At 53.6% G+C, this 20,580-nt stretch overlaps 1 protein-coding gene across 1 annotated transcript; it reads right to left on the reverse strand.

The window, feature by feature from the left end:
• Window positions 1-649: 649 nt before the first annotated feature.
• TMEM175 (transmembrane protein 175) lies at window positions 650-20,577 on the reverse strand. The gene is made up of 11 exons (XM_055589331.1): window positions 20,186-20,577; window positions 8,829-8,989; window positions 8,662-8,700; window positions 7,160-7,257; window positions 5,489-5,540; window positions 5,331-5,366; window positions 4,751-4,834; window positions 4,229-4,393; window positions 2,648-2,726; window positions 2,373-2,508; window positions 650-1,326 (listed from the first exon to the last, which is right to left on the reverse strand). The coding sequence occupies exons 2-11, from the start codon at window positions 8,979-8,981 to the stop codon at window positions 654-656; spliced, it is 1,515 nt and encodes a 504-aa protein (XP_055445306.1). The 5' UTR covers window positions 8,982-8,989; window positions 20,186-20,577; the 3' UTR covers window positions 650-653.
• Between the last annotated feature and the right edge of the window lie 3 nt (window positions 20,578-20,580).

Here is a 20,580-nt window from a genome sequence, read left to right on the forward strand (position 1 = left end):
GGTGGCGGCCTTGCCCTGACACTGGCCTCGACCTCAGACACGGCCCTGCCCAGCCCTATACCCGCCAAGCTCGTGCCAAAGCTACCCGGACACGGGCACCATGAGGGCTGCGGGCCTCCAGTGCCCGGTGTGCGTCCCTCAGGCCTGCGTCCGGGGCTGGAATCAGCTTTTGCTTTGCAGCCGCACCGACTGATGGGAACTGTCTGTCACTGTCGTTCGGGTGGACGAGTGCTCTGCGTGTAAGCGAGTCTGAGTCTGTGTGAGCTCTGCACCCCTTTGTGTGTAATCTACCCCCTGAAGGTGACCGTAATTTATATCTTGGACAAATAGAGTCTGGGCATCCAGCCCTGCTGCTGTCCGTCTCCTGCGTCGCTGTGCCCGGGGTGAGTCATGGGGGTGCTCTGGCAGCCTGCTGGGGCCTTTGCACTGGGGTGTGGACTGAGTCCAGGGAGGGCTTGGGCCCGCTGTCCCAGGGCCCCCGCCTCCCGCCAGCCCTCTGGGGCTCATCTCTGCTGCCTCGAGCAGACAACAGGCACAAGCAACACAGTGAAGCTGCCGTGAGACTCTTCTCTGCAAAGTGGAAGTAATCCGAGGGTCTGAGGCAGAACATGAATCTTCACGAGGCCCTCGAGGTGGGGCAGGGTGGGGCGGCGCTAGCAGGGGGCAGGGAGCAGAGGGGACTGGGCCTCGTCTGCGGCCCCAGGTGCCGGCCGCGCGAGCATGGGCCCCACCAGGCCCCGCAGGGCCCTCAGGCCAGCCAGCGCCAGGCGCACCAGGAGCCGTAGCAGCAGGAAGGCGAAGGGCACCGCAATCTGCATGGCGTGGAAGATGGCTGTGCTGAAGCTGCTCAGTGCGCAGGTGCAGGCGAAGGCCAGCAGGCTGGCACAGGGGTACAGGGCAAGCTTGGCGAACATGAACGCGTGCTCGCAGCCCCCAAAGCGCGCTGAGGGCTGCAGCGTCTCCCCCTCCTGCAGCAGCGCTGTGGTCCAGATGGCGAACTGGAAGATGCTGGCCAGGAAGATGATGGCGCAGCTGATGCGCACGCTCTCCAGCTCGTCGCGGGGCTGCTTTGTGAAGGCCGACGTCTGCTGGTAGGCCAGGGGCAGGCCGCCCACGAAGGCCAGCGAGAGTGTGTTGAGCAGCCCCATGGGCTGCGTGGCCCTGCGGATGTGCAGGAACAGTGAGTGGTGGGCGAACCAGAGCAGGCCCACCGTGGCGAAGGAGCCGAAGTAGGCCAGGAAGTGCGGTCCAGACTCGCCCAGCGCGGCCACCAGGCTGCCCTGGAACTTCTCCTTCACGTCCTTGGCGTCCGGGACGTTGTCCTCGCTGAGGGGAGAGACACACCAATCTGCGGGGGCCCCGCCTCTGGCATCCGGTCAGCGCGGCCGCCCCGCACACTCGAACTTTAGATGAATGAACAGCACCTGCGGAGCTTTTGCGGCTCTGTGTTGACACACGCAGTGCTGTTCACCTGAAGTTCAAGTTCAGCCGCAGCCTTTGTTGTCTAGGCGGACCGCAGCCCTGCCCGCCAGGCCCCAAGCCTGCAGCCCCTCTGGCGTGCACGGGTGGTGCTGTGAGGTCCCCACCCCCCTGCAGGGGCCCATCCGTGGGCGTGGCCCCGCAGGCCTTAGGGGCTTTGCCCGGGCCCAGCTTGACTATAACACGAGTCTCAGGCACACAGGAGGTCGTGGACAACAGCCACAGCCTGGACAAACCCGGCGGCCGCATGCACGCTGGTGCGGGTTGGGACAGGAGACAGAGCCTGGGGGCTCCCGGGGAACCCCGTCTGGGTCCTCGGGCTGTGCCTCTAGGGGGAGAAAGGAACCCTGACCCATGGGGTGCCCAGCCACAGCTGCCCCTCACTGCCACCCAGCAGGGACGAAGTGGGCAGGGCTCTGGCTCAGGGCAGAACCTCAGTCTGAGCCTCAGAGATTTGTGCCCATGGACATTTGCTCCTAATTTTTAAAAATTCACAAGTTACCGTAAGAAAAGTCTACTCAGAGAAGCTTAGGAGCATCAAGACTTTACATGATCAGATACAGAACATAAAATCAGAGTGTTTAAATGTTAATAAAATATGAATGTACTGAAATATGGCCAAGGAACAAAAAAAGGCTTTAAAAAGGATGGAAGATTTGAAAAAGGAGTAGATAAAACACTTAGAAACGAAGATATGACAACCGAGGCTGGAACTCTGACAGACGTAGAAGCTGCCTGGCTAAGCGGCAGAGTAGGGGACAGGAAGCTGGGGGCCGCCCACCCGCCGCCTGCCGCCCGCTGCAGCCGCCCACTGCCCGCAGCTCCGGGGGGAACCGGCCCTGTCCGGGGCCCTCGGGTGGGAGCCCCTTGGGAGGGTGGCCCACGGCTCTCACCAGATGTCCAGGATGAGCAGAGTGGCCACGATGGCGTAGACCCCGTCACTGAAGGCCTCCACCCGCTCCTTGCTGAGCGGCTCGTGCAGGTCAAAGGTGAAGACCTCCACGCTGTGAGCCGGGGGCTCTCTGGGGCCTGTGGCAGGCCAGGGAGGGGTGGCCGAGCCCTCAGCGCTTTGGGCCAGCAGGGGGCCCTGCAGGGACGCCCAGCCCATGCTCTGCGGGCCCTGGCGGCAGCCCCGAAGCCCCCCAGGACAGTCCCACCAGGCACCTACCCACAAGCTGGGCTCTGCACCAGCCAGCGGCCTTGCTCACGTAGGGCAGGAAGATGACCATGGCCATCAGCAGGTATGACTGTACGGAGAGAGCGCTTCAGGGGAGTGCTGAGGCCCGGGGGAGCACAGCCATGGCAGGATCAGGGCGCGCGTGCGCGCGTGTGTGTGTGTGTGCATGAAACAGCAGGCCGAGTGGAACCTGAGCTGGGTGCGGGGTGGGGGCTGACCAGGGCCGAGGGGTGTTAGCCCATGGGAGGAGCAGGCCCCGGGCCCGAGCGTCAGCACTGGGGGAGACGGGCCAGACGGAGGTGGGGATGGTGGGCCAGGGAAGTGACCGTGCTGGGAACTGGAAGCTGGGCCCAGGACAGCATCCCGGATCGGGGTGGGGGGGTGGTGCAGTGAGTGCCTGGGAGGATGGGTGAGGGCTCACAGCGACCGTGGTGGGGACTGGAAGGTGGGCCCAGGACAGCATCCCAGATCGGGGGGGGGCGGGGCAGGGTGGTGGTGAGCACGCCCGGAGGATGGCCGAGGGCTCCTGGGGAGCTGTGGGGGCGCTGGGCAGGGGGCTCTCCCAGGTGGTGACGGGCAGGTGCCCCAGGCAAGCAGGTGAGGGGATGAGGGCCAGAGCCCCCGTGGGAAGGGGGGACATGGCGGGGGCGGCCTGGGCCCCACGAAGGCCCCCCGCTGCTGTTACCACGCAAGGCTCCAGTCGCCTCCCTGCCCGGGCGCCTCATGGCGCCCACAGTGCCTGCCCAGGGGCCTCTGCTCTGCCTGCTCCTCACCCAGGCTGCTCATTCCACACCAGCTGGGCCCTCTGTCCTCCACACGACAACCTCCACTGCCTGAGCCCAGCCAAGCCCGGGGGCTGACCCACCCACAGTGCAGACGCTGCAAACCCCAGTCCTGCCCTCTGTCTCTGAGCTTCACCCCTGCTGGCCTGCCCTGTCCATGGGGAGCGCCCACTAAAGGCCACGGTCAGGGTCACCACGCCTGGCCCCTGACCAGCAGGAGTGGGGGCCACTGGGAGGTGCAGCCCCCACATGGTGAGGGGACACGTCATCTCCCCTGCCCCACCCGTGGCCTGAGCCGGGGACCCTGGACCCTGGGCCCAGCCCCCAGCTCCACCCTCCAGGCTGTGGCTCTGCGGCCCTTGCCAGTCTATTTTAAATTTGGAATTCTCTTGAAACATTTACTAGACAGTTAAAATGCACTCCTTCACACTTCTTGTGATGCTTGGGTTTAAGGGTTCACTCTGCTTCACCACAGTGCAGGTAAAGGCAGGAGCTGCCCGCGTCGCCGCTGGTGGGGCTTATATTCCCGCCCGTGTAAGTGCAGCGTCTCCAGCTGCAGCTCAGCCAGGACAGAATCAGGCGTCTCCCTACGCTCTGTCTCCGGGCACTCTGAGGGGCCAGCCCACCGTGCCTGCAGCTCCCTTTCCTCCACTTCTGCCCTTCCTGGCTCAGGAAGGTCTTTCCATACTCCCTCTCTCAGTGGGTCACAGCCCCACACACGTGTAGAGGGCCATGCATCCCAGGCCTGCTGGTTTGCGCTGTGGTGGCGCTGGGCAGGTGCTGGACTCACCGCGGGGTAGAAGAAGAGGGAGAAGCCAGCGGCGGCCAGGCAGAGCGCGGGGCCCTGCACGATGATGCCCAGGATGTGCTGCCGGTAGAGGCCGCGGTGGGCAGAGCGCTCGATCTGGGGGCTTAGGAGGTGTGGGAAGTGGAAGGCGTAGAGCACGATCAGCGCCTGCGGGAAACGCTGCAGCTACAGGTGGGCTCACGCGGGTGCCACAGGAGGGCCGGGGGCGAGGGCGGTGGGACCCTCGTGCTGCTCGGGCGGGCGTGGGGTCTCAGCCCAGCCTGAGGGCGCCGGGCCCCATCTCATTCTCTGTCCACATCAGGACGGGGGCTCAGGCCCCAAGCGGGTGCCTGGGGCAGGCACGCCCTGGCAGGTACGGTCTGCACAGCCCCTCAGCAGGGCCCAAGCCCACGGTCTGCACGGCCCCTCAGCGGGGCCCGAGCCCACGGTCTGCACGGCCCCTCAGCGGGGCCCGAGCCCATGCCACAGCTGTGCCCTGAGACACAGGAAGGGGTGGCATCCTACCTGCACGGCCCCGATGGCAATCACACACATGCAGAACAGGAAGATGCCCAGAGGCACCTCGGGGAAGGTCACCATCAAGGAAAACTGCAGCCAGAAAAACCCACAACATCAGGGCCCCCGCGAGTCCACTGGGCCATGCCTGGGCCACTGTGAAGCCATCAGGGAAGGGAGCATCTCTGCCACAGGAGCCCTTGGGCTGAAGCTTGAAGCCTTTAAAGCTGAAGGTTTTCAGGCTCGTAAAGGCTCCCCAGACCCCAACCCTCTGTGACGCACTGCGCTCACAGCATGGCCCTCCCTCCGAGTCCAGGAGCTGCTGGGTGAGCAGATGGTGGGTCACCTGCAGGCATGAGCCCAGCTCGGCCAGGAGGCCGGGAGCTCCGGGGGCCAGGCAGGCGTCTCCCCACCCCCACCCCCACCCGCGCCCCGTGACGGGAACTGGCCGGCTCCCGGAAACCTCTGCAACCACATGGTCCAGGCCGACTGCCCACGAGTCTGAGAGCTTTAGGAGGGCGTGTTCTGGGGTCAGTGGAGGGCGGCTGGGCCTGGGGTGGAAGTGGGGCCGGAAGCCCCTGTGACTCACGGTGAACGGCAGGAAGGTGATGGTCATCATGCAGGCCTGGGAGGGAGTGGGTGTGGCTGAGGGCGGCCGTGGGGCCAGCCCTGCACACCCAGCGCTGACCACTGACCCTGGCTCCTGGAGGGTGGAGCTCTAGCCCAGGAACCGAAGCAGAGACTCACCAGGTTGAGCAGGGCAAGCGTGTCATCTATTTTCCCAACAACTTGGAACAACCTGAACAATTCAAGGAAAAGAACAGAAGTCACTGTGAATAAATGTGGCTCTGATGGCGTGAGACACAGACACTCTCCCGACGGCTTCACACTGAGATGGGAAGAGCCCCGAGGACGCGGCCTGCTCCCCCCAGGCAGGTCTCTGCCAGGCCAGGGCCCAGGGCACACGAGGGCCCAGGCGCTTCTCTCAGTCAGAAGCCCAGGCCGCGGCCCCTGCGTCAGAGAGTGGGGGTGCTGCTGAGCCCCGGACAGGCCGCTGCTGGGCTGACTGGCGCCGGCCATGCCCGCGGCCTGTGCGGCTCCTGGCAAGACTGGGACGGGCAGCCCCTGGGCTACCTCACTTTCTGTGAATAAGGAGGCAGGGAGGGATCCCTTGAAGCCTCGACAGGGGTCACCTGTGCCCACCAGAGATGCCCACTCTGCTGGAGACACACGTGCAGGACGGCGTGGCGAGACACTCACAACCCGCATGCCGCCGCCTCGCAGGCTCGCCTTCTTGCACCCCCAGCGCCCCGGCGGGGGGTGTCTCCACCCTGGGAGCCTCCTGGACCCCCCGCCTGTAGGGCTCATCACCACAGCTCTGGGGCCTGGCTCCCCTGGGGTCTGGGGGCCTCCTGGACCCCCTGTCCATGGGGGCTCATCACCACAGCTCTGGGGCCCGGTTCCCCTGGGGTCTGGGGGCCTCTTGGAACCCCCGCCTGTGGGGCTCATTACCACAGCCCCAGGGCCTGGTTCCCCTGGGGTCTGGGGGCCTCCTGGACACCCCACCTGTGGGGCTTGTCAGCACAGCTCTGGGGCCTGGTTCCCTTGAGGTCTGGGGGCCTCCTGGACCCCCCACCTGTGGAGCTCATCACCACAGCTCTGGGACCCTGCTCCCCTGGGGTCTGGGGGCCTCCTGGACCCCGTCCATGGGGGCTCATCACCACAGCTCTGGGGACCAGTTCCCCTGTGGTCTGGGGGTCTCCTGGACCCCTTGCCTGTGGGGGCTCATTACCACAGCTCTGGGGCCCAGTTCCCCTGGGGTCTGGGGGCCTCCTGGACACCCTGCCCATGGGGGCTCATCACCACAGCTCCGGGGCCCGGTTCCCCTGGGGTCTGGGGCCTCCTGGACCCCCCACCTGTGGGGCTCATCACCACAGCTCTGGGACCCTGCTCCCCTGGGGTCTGGGGGCCTCCTGGACACCCCGCCTGTGGGGCTCATCACCACAGCTCTGGGACCCTGCTCCCCTGGGGTCTGGGGGCCTCCTGGACCCCCCACCCATGGGGGCTCGTCACCACAGCTCTGGGATCCTGCTCCCCTGGGGTCTGGGGGCCTCCTCGACCCCCCGCCTGTGGGGCTCATCACCACAGCTCCGGGGCCCGGTTCCCCTGGGGTCCTGAGGATGCTTTTCCTCAGTGCTGTGCCCAGCACCCCGTCATCGTCCAGGCCTGGGGTGTGCTGCCGTGGCAATGTGCCCATGAAAGCAGTGGTGTGGGAGAGGCCTCCGTGGGGAGCGGGGAGGGGCAGCCGTCCACCCGAGCACACCCACCGCCAGCCTGACCCTGGGCCAGGCGAGGCCACACCTGCTGGGCGCACATCCCACTGGCTGCCTCCCAAGCACAGGCCCTGGCCCGCTGTACCTCGTGTGGGCTGCCCAGGCCACAGTCACGATGAGGAAGGTCATCAGGTAGACGGCAATCCTGGTGGCGAGGAGCCTCTGGACACTCTTGTCAAACTCCTGCAACAGAAGTGCCTCCCACTGACCCCATTCGCCTGGGACAGCGCTGCACCCTGGGACACACCCAGGCTTAGCCTCGTCCAGGCTGGCCCTGGGGTCCCTCCTGACATGCAGCCCCCTGGAATGTCTGCTCTGGAGGCAGAAAGGCCTCAAGCCTCTCCCAGGACGTTGGCAGCGTGACCACAAGCCTGGCAGCCACAGAGAGTTATGGCATTGCCAGGTGAGTGGTCCCGAGGCTGTGTGAGGCCTGGTGAGAGGCTGTGTGACCGCATGCCAGGCAGCACAGGAGAGGGCTCACGCGTCACCGTCACTGGAAACTCCAGACGCAAAACCAACGCCTCGCCCTGTCTGCGGGTCCTCTGAGCCCATGTGAGCAGTCCTGGTTTCCGGATCCCCGGGTCCTGTGGTCTCAATGAGCCTTCTCCTTGGCGCTGGCTGCCAGCCACAGGGCGCCTGCCCCAGCCCACGGCGCCCGCCCTGAAGGACTGTCCCAGCCACAGTCTGGCTCAGAGCCCTTCCGGGCCAGTTGGCACACAGATTGGGGACTTCCCCATGGTGGTCAGCAGCGAGGCGCTCCAGGCCCACGGGTCCCCGTCACCTTCGGCATCTCCCGCAAACACCTGCCTCCCTGTTCTGAAAGTGGTGGCACTGGAGTCCCCAGAAGGTTCCAGAGCAGCAAGAGCGCCCAGGCCCCGTGGCATATGGCTTTCCTGAGCGCAGCCCGCGGGCCCCCGTGGGGAGGCGGCTCCCTGGAGCAGAGAAGGCCGCACGGCCCTTTGCCAAGGCCATCGGGCTCAACCCGCATCTCGGTCTCGTTCAAACTCCGTGAGAAGCAACGACACCACCTGTCTGAGAAGATTCCCAGCAGCATCCAAGCTGGAGCCAGACCGTGGCCCCATGCTGGCCCTGCACAGACCAGCGCCAGAGTGGCCACGAGGGGCTGAGTGCGGCCCTGGGCATGCACACGCCCAGGGACTTGTCTCCTCCCGGGTCAGGGCTGGCCTCGGAGGGGCTGGACGTGTCGCTGTCTCACTTACCCGGTGGAGACGCTCCAAGCTGACTAGCAATGGGAACGTGGCCTTACCTGCTTTCCCACTCCCCTCCCTGCTCACACGCTGGCCCCTCCGCTCCCCAGCACCTGCTTGGTGGGCCGCCCCAGGGGCCACGGCACAGAGCAGGGGGAGTGTGCATGCCAACCACCAGGTGCCCCCGCCCTTCTCAGGTCTCCTCAGGGCTTCATTCACAAGCCAGGACAGGGCTGGCAGGCTCTGGGGGAGAGGTGGCGGACAGCCTGGCCCCAGCCCCCCAACCAGGTGCCCCCAGCCAGGAGCCCGGCCTTGAGCCCACGGGCTGAGCCTCCCGGGCCCCGCCTGCATGCCGTCACCGCAGACCCTTCCCAAGTACCTGCTCTGGGGAGATCTCTGTGTGGGTCACAGGCAGGATCTACAACAGACACAGCGTGGGTCCAGGGATGCTCCCTGGGCACTGACCGCTCCCTGGGTGCCTGTGTTGGCACTCGGGCTGGCCCAGCCGCCCCTCCCGCCCCTCAGCAGCCCGGGGCCCCCACGGACCATCACGGTGGCGATGATGGACAGCAGCGCGTCGCTGAAGCTGAGCATACGATGCGAGTGCTGGGTCCCCGCGGCCGCGTCCTCGTCTGGAGAGCCGGCGGAGACGTCTGCCTGCCCCTCGAGTGTCGGCTCCGGAGCCTGGGGCCCAGACATGGTGGGGCCTGAAAGAAGCACGGGTCTGAGCCGGCGTGGTGCTCCTGGGGCGGGTGCCTCAGAGGGATCTGCTGGGTCCTCCGCTAAGTCAGCTTCACAGGAAACTGCCAAACCATTGACGGGGTTTGCACGCCCACCGCAGTGAGCGCTGCAGCTGCTCCCCTCCGGGTTTGGAGGCTCTTTATAAGTTTGATGACTTTTCAATCTTAGCTGTGCTGACAGACACGCCATTCACTGTGCTTCATACTGACCAGCTGAGTGTCCCCGCGTCCCCCCTTTTCACCCGTGCACCTTTTGTGGTAAAGTGCCTACTAGAATCTTCAGTTCACTTTTTTTGGGGGATTATTTGTATTCGTGTTGAATTTTGACAATTCTTTCCACATTGTGGTTAGAAGTCCTTTGTTAGAAGTGTAATTTGCAGACATTTTCTCCAAATCTGTGACTTGCCTTTCCTTCTCTTACCAATCTTCAGGAGGATGTAAGTTTCTTTTTTAAAATTTTTATTTATTTGACTGCCTCGAGTCTTCATTGCATCATCCAAAACCAGGGATTGAACCTGTGTCCCCTGCACTGCAAGGAGGATTCCTATCCATCAGGGAAGTCCCTAGAAGAATATAAGTTTTAAATTCTGATGAACTCTACCTTACCACTTTTTATTTTATGGATTATTCTTTTGGTGTCATATCTAACAATTTTTAGATATGCTGAACCCAAGATCACAGAGATTTTCTGTTTTCTTCTAGAAGTTTTAAAGTTTGAGGTCTGACTTTTGGCCTATGATCAATTTTGAGTTTTATATAACATGCAAAGTACAGTCAGGTTTCCCTTTCCTGCAGATGGATGTCTGATTATGCCAACACTTCTTGTTTAAACGGCTGTCCCTGCTCCACTGAACTGCCTTTGCAGGCACCTTGGTCAAACGCTGACAGACGCATTCGCAGGGTGTCTCTGGGCGCGCCCGTCCTGCCGGGGATGAGGTGCTCGTCCTCTGCGGCATCACACTGCCTTCGTGCAGCCTCACGGCAGTCCTGATGTCTGCTCGAGTCCTCCAGCTTTCTTCCCTGTCCAGACCATTTGGATGATTCTCGCTCTTTGCCTCTCCCTCATGGTCTCCCGCTTGTCGGGGCCTCATCCATAGTTCCTCAGGCAGAAAAATGGGCTATAGCGGCCCTCACTGCCTGGCCCACTACTGGAGCCGGCCTGGGGTCCAAGCCAGAGAAGGAGGACTGGAAACGCTGAAGCCTCCGGCGTGCGTCATGCGTCAAGTTCCAGCCCCCTTTTCAACGTGTTGCCTTTTGTGCACGTTCTCTTCTAATATTTTGCCCAGAGTTTTCACCTGTCATCAGCGGGAGGGGCTGGCGCTAACAGAATCCTTTTACTTTACAAAAGGGAGGGCGACGGAGCAGGGGAAGGTGGGACGGAAGGGCGTCTGACAAGCAGGACTGGAGGCGGTGGGCTTCTTTGGGGTCAGCTTTGGGGACAGACGCCCATTACATGGCTTCCTGCACTTTTTGCATGTTTAAGTTGTTTTCAATTAAATTTTATTCAAAAAGTCAGTAAAGATCAAATATAGACACAGAAATTCTCAACAAAATGTTAACAAATGGAATTCTGTAACATACAGAAAGAATTATATATCATGCCAAGTGGGATTCATTCCAGGCATGTAAGGTTGGTTTAAAATTAAAAAATCAATTACTGTAACACACCATATAAATAGCAAAAAAGACAAAAACCATCATCTTAATAAATGCAGAAAAAGCATTTGACAAAATCTAACACTTCTTCATGATAAAAACTATTCAACAAAATAGGAATGTAAGGAAACTTAATCAACCTGATAAAAGGCAAACATCATACTCAATGGTGAAAACCCTGAGAAACGGTCCCATCTCAGACCAGTGGCGTGACAAAGGCCTCTACTCCCGACGTTGTGCTGGGACTTCCAGACATGGCAGCTGAGCAAGGAGAACGAGCTAGAAGGCACACAGAAACCGTCTTTCTCTGTAGACGATGTGATGCTGCACAAAGAGAACCCTAAGGAACCCACACAAGGAAGCTGTTAGAGTAAATGAGTCCAGCAAGGCTGCAGGAACAAGAGCAACGCATAGAGCAGCTGCATTTCTACTCACCAGCGATAACCAACCCTACAACACATTTAAGAAAGCAATCGCGTTTATAATAGTGTCAAAAATACCCAGGAATAAATTTTTAAAAATGAATGTAAAACATGGTTGAGATTAAAGAAGGCCCCAATAAATGGAAGACATCCTCTGTCGAAAGATTAGAGAACTTAATATTGTTAAGATGGCAATACTTCCCAAATTTACCTACAGGTTCAACACAATCCCTCTCCAAATTCCATCTGCCTTCCACGTAGAAATTTACAGTTCAGTTCAGTTGCTCAGTCGTGTCTGACTCTTTGCGACCCCATAAATTGCAGCATGCTAGGCCTCCCTGTCCATTACCAACTCCTGGAGTTCACCCAAACTCGTGTCCATTGAGTCGGTGATGCCATCCAGCCATCTCATCCTCTGTTGTCCCCTTCTCCTCCTGCCCCCAATCCCTCCCAGCATAAGAGTCTTTTCCAATGAGTCAACTCCTCGCATGAGGTGGCCAAAGTACTGGAGTTACAGCTTTAGCATCAGTCCTTCCAAAGTACACCCAGGACTGATCTCCTTTAGGATGGACTGGTTGGATCTCCTTGCAGTCCAAGGGACTCTCAAGAGTCTTCTCTGACAGCACAGTTCAAAAGCATCAACTCTTCGGCACTCAGCTTTCTTCACAGTCCAACTTTCACATCCATACATGACCACTGGAAAAACCATAGCCTTGACTAGACGGACCTTTGTTGGCAAAGTAATGTCTCTGCTTTTGAATATGCTATCTAGGTTGGTCATAACTTTCCTTCCAAGGAGTAAGCGTCTTTTAATTTCATGGCTGCAATCACCATCCTCAGTGATTTTGGAGCCCAAAAAATAAAGTCTCTCACTGTTTCCACTGTTTCCCCATCTATTTGCCATGAAGTGATGGGACCAGATGCCATGATCTTCGTTTTCTGAATGTTGAGCTTTAAGCCAACTTTTTCATTCTCCACTTTCACTTTCATCAAGAGGCTTTTTAGTTCCTCTTCACTTTCTGCCATAAGGGTGGTGTCATCCGCATATCTGAGGTGATTGATATTTCTCCTGGCAATCTTGATTCCAGCTTGTGCTTCTTCCAGCCCAGCGTTTCTCATGATGTACTCTGCATAGAAGTTAAATAAGCAGGGTGACAAGATACAGCCTTGATGTACTCCTTTTCCTATTTGGAACCAGTCTGTTGTTCTATGTCTGGATCTGACTGTTGCTTCTTGACCTGCATATAGACTTTTCAGGAGGCAGGTGAGATGGGCTGGTATTTTCATCTCTTGAAGAATTTTCCAAAATTTGTTGTGATCCACACAGTCAAAGGCTTTGGAAGAAATAAATGTTTTTCTGGAACTCTCTTGCTCTTTCCATGTTCCAGCAGATGTTGGCAATTTGATCTCTGGTTCCTCTGACTTTTCTAAAACCAGCTTGAACATCTGGAAGTTCACGGTTCACATATTGCTGAAGCCTGGCATGGAGAATTTTGAGCATTACTTTACTAGCATGTGAGATGAGTGCAATTGTGCGGTAGTTTGAGCATTCTTTGGCATTGCCTTTCTTTGGGATTGGAATGAAAACTGACCTTTTCCAGTCCTGTGGCCACTGCTGAGTTTTCCAAATTTGCTGGTATATTGAGTGCAGCACTTTAACAGCATCATCTTCCAGGATTTGAAATAGCTCCACTGGAATTCCATCACCTCCACTAGCTTTGTTTGTAGTGATGCTGACTAGAAATTTACAAGCTGACCCGAAAATTCATATGGAAATGTAAGGAGCCTTTGGGTATTTAAGGAGCAGCAAAACAATCGTGAGAAGAACACCGCTGAGAACTCACACTTCTCCATTTCAGAGCTCAGGGCAAAGCTGCGGTGGTCACGTCAGCACAGTGACAGCACAAAGACAGACGGGAGGTCGATGCACGACTCAGAGGCCAGAGGCAAACCACTATGCTCACACGCCACTGACTTGCAATGAGTGTGTCACGACCATTCAATGGGGAAAGAACAGTCTTTTAAACAAATATTGCTGAGACAACTGGATATCCACGCACAAAAGAATGAATTTGGGTATTACCTCATGCCACATACAAAAATTAACTAAAAGTGGATCGAATGCCTAAATGTAAGAGCTAAGACATTGGAGAAAATCTGCATGGCCTCACATTCTGCAAAGAATTCTTAAATGTAACACCAAAAGCACAAGCAACAACAAAAATAAATTGGAGTTCATCAGAATTGTGATTTTGGTGTTTAAAGGCCACTATTAAGAAAAAGACAACCCACAGAATGGGAGAAAATATTTGCATATTATGTATCTGGTAAGAATCTAGCATCCAAAATATAAATAGAACTCTTAAAACCTAGCAGTAAAAAGACAACCCAATTCAAAAAACAGGCAAAGGATGTGACAAGACATTTCTCCAAAGAAGATATTCCATCGGCCAATAAACACATCAAAAGATGTTCAACATCATTTGACTGCATTGGGAAAAGCAAATCAAAACCACAAGACATTTACCCCCCAGGATGGCTATCACACAAATCGATGAAGGACAGCAGCAACTTTTAGTGAGAACTCAGAGAAAACAGCAACTTAGTGCAGTGCTGGCGGGAACATGTACAGTACAGCTGCTGCGGAAAATAGAACAGAGGCTGCTCAGAATTTTAAACAGAGAATTAACGTTGCTGTTGTTCAGTCACCAAGTCATGTCTGACTCTGCAACCTCATGGACTGCAGCATGCCAGGCTCCTATTCTTCACTAATTCTCTAAGTTTGTTCAAACTCACGTCCACTGAGTCAGTGATGCCATCCAACCATCTCATCCTCTGTCACCCCTTTCTCGTCTTGCCCTCAGTCTTTCCCAACATCAGGATCTTTTCCTGTGAACTGGTTCTTTGCATCAGGTGGCCAGAGTATTGGAGCTTCAGCTTCAGTCCTTCTAATGAACATTTAGGGCTGACTTCCTTTAGGATTGACTGGTTGGATCTCCTTGCTGTCCAAGGAACTCTCAAGAGTCTTCATCAGCACCACAGTTCGAAAGCATCAATTTTTCAGCTCTCGGCCTTCTTTATGTCCAACTCTCACATCCATACACGACTACTGGAAAAACCATAGCTTTGACTATATAGACCTTTGTTGGTAAAGTGATGTCTCTGCTTTTTTTTTTTTTTTTTAATACTTACAATGTATATTTATTATCATGCCAGGCTCCTCTGTCCATGGATTTCTCAGACAAGAATACTGGAGTGAGTTGTCTGCTTTTTAATATGCTGTCTAGATTTGTCATAGCTGGTGGCTCAGACGGTAAAGCATCTGCCTACAATGCGGGAGACCCAGGTTTGATCCCTGGATCAGGAAGATCCTCTGGAGAAGGAAATAGCAACCCACACCAGTACTCTTGCCTGGAAAATCCCATGGACAGAGGAGCGTGGTAGGCTACAGCCCATGGAGTCGCAAAGCGTCGGACACGACTGAGCGACTTCACTTTCCTTTCCTTTCTCCCAAGGAGCAAACATCTTTTACTTTCATGGCTGCAGTCACCATCTGCAATGATTTTGGAGCCCAAGAAAATAAAACCTGTCACTGTTTCCACTTTTTCCCCATCTCTCTGCCATGAAGTGATGGGACCAGATGCCAGGAGGATTAATATAGGATCCAGTAATTCCACTTCTGGGATTTCCACTTCCTCAGACTGGGAGGTACACCTGAAGTAAGCCAGGACTAAGTCACAAAGAGCACTTCAGCACCTTCATGAGTGTGGAAATTCCTGTGAAGAGTGTGCAGGGCTTATATACTTTTCCATATATATATATATATATATATATATATAGTATTCCATATACAAGGGCATTATCAGATATTTTCTCCCAGAGTGGGCTGCCTTTTCATTCTCTCTCTCATATATATGTGTGTGTATGTGTATATGTACATATACATATATATTTAGAGCTTCCCAGGTGGCTCAATGGTAAAGAATCCACTGCCAATGCAGGAGACACAAGAGATTCAGGTTCTATCCCTGGGTGAGGAAAATCCCCTGGAGAAGGAAATGGCAACCCACTCCAGTATTCCTGCCTGGGAAATCCCATGGACAGAGCAGCCTGGCGGGCTACAGCCCACAGGGTCAGAAAGAGTCAAACACGACTGAGCACGGACGCACATACACATTCAGGTCGACAGACTGCTTTTCAAAGCAGTTTTGAGTCTGCAGAATAACTGAAGGGAAAGTGCAGAGAACTCTCAGTCACCAGTCCCCCTCCCCGACTGTCCCCATCATTAACATCTGACGTTAGCGTGGCTCAGGTGATGAGCCAACATGGACACATCATTGTATTGTAGCTTTAAGGGTGTTGACAAGTGCACGCCTGTGTTCACTGTCACGGCGTCACATGAAAGGGCTTCAGGCCCTAAGACCCCGTGTGCTGCCTCTATTCATCCCTCCCCACCCCAAAACCCTGGCAACCACCTATGTCTTCACTTGTCTTCAGTCTTGCCTTTTCCAGAACGTCGTGGAGCTGGAATCTGCAGTACGTGGCGCTTTCAGAGTGGCTCCTTTCACCTGGTAGTGTGCTTCCGAGGTCCTCTGTGTCTTTTTTGTGGCTTCTGGCTCATTTCTTTTTATCCTTGCATGATACTGTTTTATCTGTGTACCAGTTCATGCACTCACCTGCTGAAGCACATCTGCAACATACACTGTGAGGTCCCTAAGTCTGGTGAAGTCCTGTTTATTGACTCTTGTTCTTCATTTGTGTTGTTTACTGTTTTACGGCTTGTTCTTTGGTGCCGTATTAGAAACTCTCACGGGTGGCTTTCTAGAAGTTTTATGGGTTTTTTTCTGTATATGATGCAAGGTATGGATTAAGTCTTTTTTTAAACATGGATATCCAATTTTTCCAGCATCATTTGTTGAAAAGACTATCCTTTCTCCAATTAATTACCTTTATTCAAAATCAACTGACTATATTTATACTTGTGGGTCCACTGATCTACTTATGTATCTTTACAGCAAAACCACACTATTTAGATTACTGTACTTTTATAAGAACTGAAGTTATATAGTGTAAGTCATAAAAATTTGTCCTTGTTCAAACTTGCTTTGGCTATTCTAGCTCCTCTGCTGTTCCAAATGAATTTTAAAATCATGTGTCAATTAAAAACGTATGATAAGATTTTAACTGGGATGACATTGAATGTATAGATTGATTTGATGTCCTAACAATACTGAATTTTCTAAATTAATGAATACTGTGTAACGTTCCACTTATTAAGGGTTTTCAGAGCAAAGTTGCCTAGTTTTCAGTTATACATCTTGCATCTCTATTACAGATTATCTTCAAAATTTAGTATCTGTTGACACTATTGTAAATAGTGTTTTTTCTAATTTCAACTTCCAATATTTGTTGCTATTTGGAAATAGAACTTTTTTGTTTATTAACCTTATATTCTATAACTCTGCTAAAACCATCAGTTCTAGTAGCTCTTTTTGTAGTTTCCACGATTTTTTTCACCTAGAGTAGTGACTCCAACTGAGGGCAGTTTCCCCTTCAGGGACATTTGCCTGGAGACCCTTTTGCTGCGACAGTGGTGTGTCGCTGGTGTCCAGGGGCTGAGGGAGAGGTGCTGCCAAAGGCCCTGTGCTGCGCTGGGAACATCCCTCCTCCACCCACTATCTGGTCCACAATGTCCGTGGCCAAGGTGAGGAAAGTCTGATGTGGACGATCATGTTATCTTCAAATAAACATCTTACTTATTCCTTTCCAACCTGGAAGCTTTAATTTCTTGTCTCATTACACTGGCTAGAGTTTCTAGTATAATGTTGAATACTTGTTCCTCAGTCTTTCATCATTCCATTGTGTCAGCTATAGGTATTTCATAGATGTCCTTATCATGCTGAAAAAGATTCATTTTACTCCTAGCTTGCCGACAGTGTTTTTTTCTTTAAAAAAATCAGAAATGGATACTGAATTTTGTCAAATGCTTTAAAAAAAATTTCTTTTTTGGCCACATGGCATGTGGGATTGAACCTGCACTCCCTGCAGTGATAGCGTGGAGTCGTAACCACTGGATCACCAGGGAAGTCCCCATCAAATGCTTTTCCTGTGTCTTGTGTGTGTTAGTTGCTTAGTCGTGTCCGACTCTTTGAACCCCAAGGACTGTAGCCCGCCAGGCTCCCTCTGTCCATGGAATTATCCAGGCAAGAATACTGGAGTGGGTTGCCATTTCCTTCTCCAGGGGAATCTTCCTGACCCAGGATCAAACCAGGGTCTCCTGAATTGCAGAGATTCCTTACCATCATAGCCAGAAAGAAGTCCCTAAATCTCGAGATGACCCATTTGGTTTCCTTCTTCACTGTAATAGTGTAAATTACATTAATCCATTTTTTAACATTAAGCCAACTTTGCATTCCTAAGATGAACTTCACTTGGTCAACGTTGTATCATCCTTTTCATATAGTATTGCATTCAGTTTGCTAAAAAATGTTTTATAAGAATTTTTATTTCTGGTATGAGAATACTAGTCTGCAATTTTCTTTTGTTGTAATGTCTGTGTCAAATTTTGGCATTAGAATAATGCTATCCTTATAGATTGAGATGGCAAACATTTCCTTCAGTTTAAAGAACCCCTAGAAAATTGGTAATATTTCTTCTTTAGCTTGGTGGAATTCCCAGGAAAGCCATCTAGGTATGGAGTTTTCTTTGAGGAAAAGTTTTAAACTATAAATTCAATGCTTTAATAGTTATAGGGCTATATTGGTTTTTCTATTTCTTCTGGAGTGAGTTTTAGCACTGTCTTCCAAGGAATTTGTTCCCTTGGTGCAAGTGATTGAATTTATTGGCAGAAAGTTGTTTGTGTTCTCTGATTATCCGTTTAGCAATGACATCATCACGTTCACTCATGATATTGTCAGTCTTTTTTTCCCCTTGTTCAACCTGGCAGAAGTTACTCATTTATCATCTCAAAGAATCAGCTTTTGGTCTCATTGATTTTTCTCTATTGTCTTTTATTTATTTCTGCTCTAATACTTATCATTTCTCTTTTTGTACTTAAGAGTTTCATTCACTCTTATTTTTCTAGTTTATTAAGATGAATGATTTGAGACAACTTTTGAAATGCTGCATTTTCATTTTTTCCATTCAGTGTACAATTTTAATTTCCCTTTTGATTTCTCCTTTAATCTATGGGTAACGTACAAGTGAGTCAACAGGTTTTTAAATATTTGGATGATTTTCCAGATACATGCTATTAATCTCTAGCTTATTCAATAGTAGTCAGGGAACATCTTTGTCCAGAACATGAAACATCCTGGTAAATGTTGCTTATATATTTGATAATGTGTACCCTACAAATGCCCATTAAATCCAGTTGGTTGATGGTATCACTGAACTCTGCCACATCCTTGGTCATTTTCTGGGTATTTGTTCTGTCATTACCTGAGAAAGTAGTATTGAAATTTCCAACTAAAACTGCGGGTTTGTCTCTCTCTCCTTGTAGAACTATTAGTTTTTGCTTCATGTATTTTGAAGTTTTATTATCAGAGACAGAACTGTTGAGGATTGTTACATCTTCTGATGAATTTACCCATTCATCATTATTAAATCTTTCTAACTTCTGACTGTAGTCTTTGTTATGAAATCTACTAGAGGGACAGGTTTGGTGACAAGGACTGTGCACGCAGCCTTAGGCGTCATGTGAGGTGAGCCGCCTCAGAGCACAGGGCTGCGAGTCCAGGAGGGTGTGGTCCAGAGACGCAGAACTGGACAAAGATGGTGCTACGGCAGCTCCTCAGGAGCATGAGTATCAAAAGCACTCCAGCAACATGAAATACAAAGTCTGAACAAACTCTCGTCCCCAGGGGAGTCACACTGTCTAGAAATCTGCACCTGGTTGTAGGTCACACCAGCACAACCCACATCCTCTGAACTCAAACACACCCTGGGCAACATCATGCTTTCCCGTGTGATTCACTAGGTCTCCCACAAAAGCTACTTTAGATCTTTTTCGCACTGTTTCAATCTTAGCTCCCTTCTCAGTTTCAGTACATGTTTTCTTCTCCTTATTCACAGTAAGAAGTCATTAGAGAATTCCTTCACTTTAATTCCAACAGACATACAAAGGTACTACACCTTCCTCCATTTCCTTTTATGAGAAGCGATTTTCCAAAGCAAATGCTTTCCTATGCTCTGGACATCATCCCCTCCCACCTTCTACGGGACCCCTGTGCACCTGCCCTGCCCCTGCTAGCCGGCTGGAGGCTGCCCCAGTCCCCACCATCACTCCAGCTTCACTCTCCACACCAAGGCACTGAGTTACCTCCACTTACCATCTGTCTTCCTTTCTATACTCCTCCCCTTAGGTTAAAGGGAGCTTTGCAATGAAACAATGTTATTCTTGGCAAGGTCACCAAAGATCTCTTTGTTGCTAAGTCCAACATACAACTTTCACTCTTTTCCCTACTTTTAAAGGGGTATGTGTCACTTCTAATTACCCTCCCTTCCTTCCCCCCATCTTCCTGTGGCCCTGGGATGCAATGCTCTTAGTTTTATTCCTGCTTCCTTGGCTGTTCCTCCCCTCTAAGGACCGCATCCCCTTTCTAACCACCGAGTCCCCTCAGGGCTCTCTTCAGCTGCCACGTATATGCTAGGGACACCCAAACACAGCCTGACTCCTTCCTGAGCCCCCAACCCTTGTATTCCATTTAGCAGACGAACACTGGCTGGAGAAGCCGTGTGACTTGTGTGGACTTCAAGCTGGATCACTAACTGTACCCAGCAGACCCCGGTCAGCTGGCCGTGTAATGCCACTGCGGAGCACGTTTTGTCACCTCAAAGGCGGGGTGGGAGTTCTCCGAGATGCTCCAGGGTCACTAAGGCGAACACTTCTAAAAGGATGTGGCAAGCAGTAAAGCCCTGTACGCACTAACCTGCTTTATTACAAGGATAACACACACTAGCCTGTCTGGAGAGAGATCTCTGTGAAACTCCGGGCGGGTGACGATGCTGTCTGGGGATCCGGCTCCAGGGCCCCGCGCCGGGACCAGGAAGCGGCCCAGGGGCCAGGCGAGCGTTGCTGTCTTACCTGCGGGGGCAGCTCTAGGTGGTGGGTGACACCCGGGAGTCTGGGTCCAGTGCCGCCAGATCTGACTTTTTTCTACAGAAGCTACCAATCTCGGTTTCTAAAATTGAGCTTTTCAGTTCTTTAGTGGGAGCAACTAAAAAAGACGGACATTGCCAGCGCCCTGGCGCTCCGCGCACACAGCCCGCAGCTCCCGCTGCGCAGCCAGGCCCCGGGAACTCCCGAGCGCCAGCTTCCGCGGAAACGGCCAAGCGGGGACGGTTGGGCGCGCCAGGTCGGGGGCGAGACCTCCGAAGGTCGGGCGCCGCAACCAGCAGGCGCGCGACCCGGAAGCCCCACCGAGGTCCGCAGGCGCGCGACCCGGAAGTCCGCTGAGGCCGCGGCGCCGCGCACGCGCG

The sequence above is a fragment of the Bubalus kerabau genome, chromosome 7, assembly GCF_029407905.1.
Source record: "Bubalus kerabau isolate K-KA32 ecotype Philippines breed swamp buffalo chromosome 7, PCC_UOA_SB_1v2, whole genome shotgun sequence".
Taxonomy (NCBI): domain Eukaryota; kingdom Metazoa; phylum Chordata; class Mammalia; order Artiodactyla; family Bovidae; genus Bubalus; species Bubalus kerabau.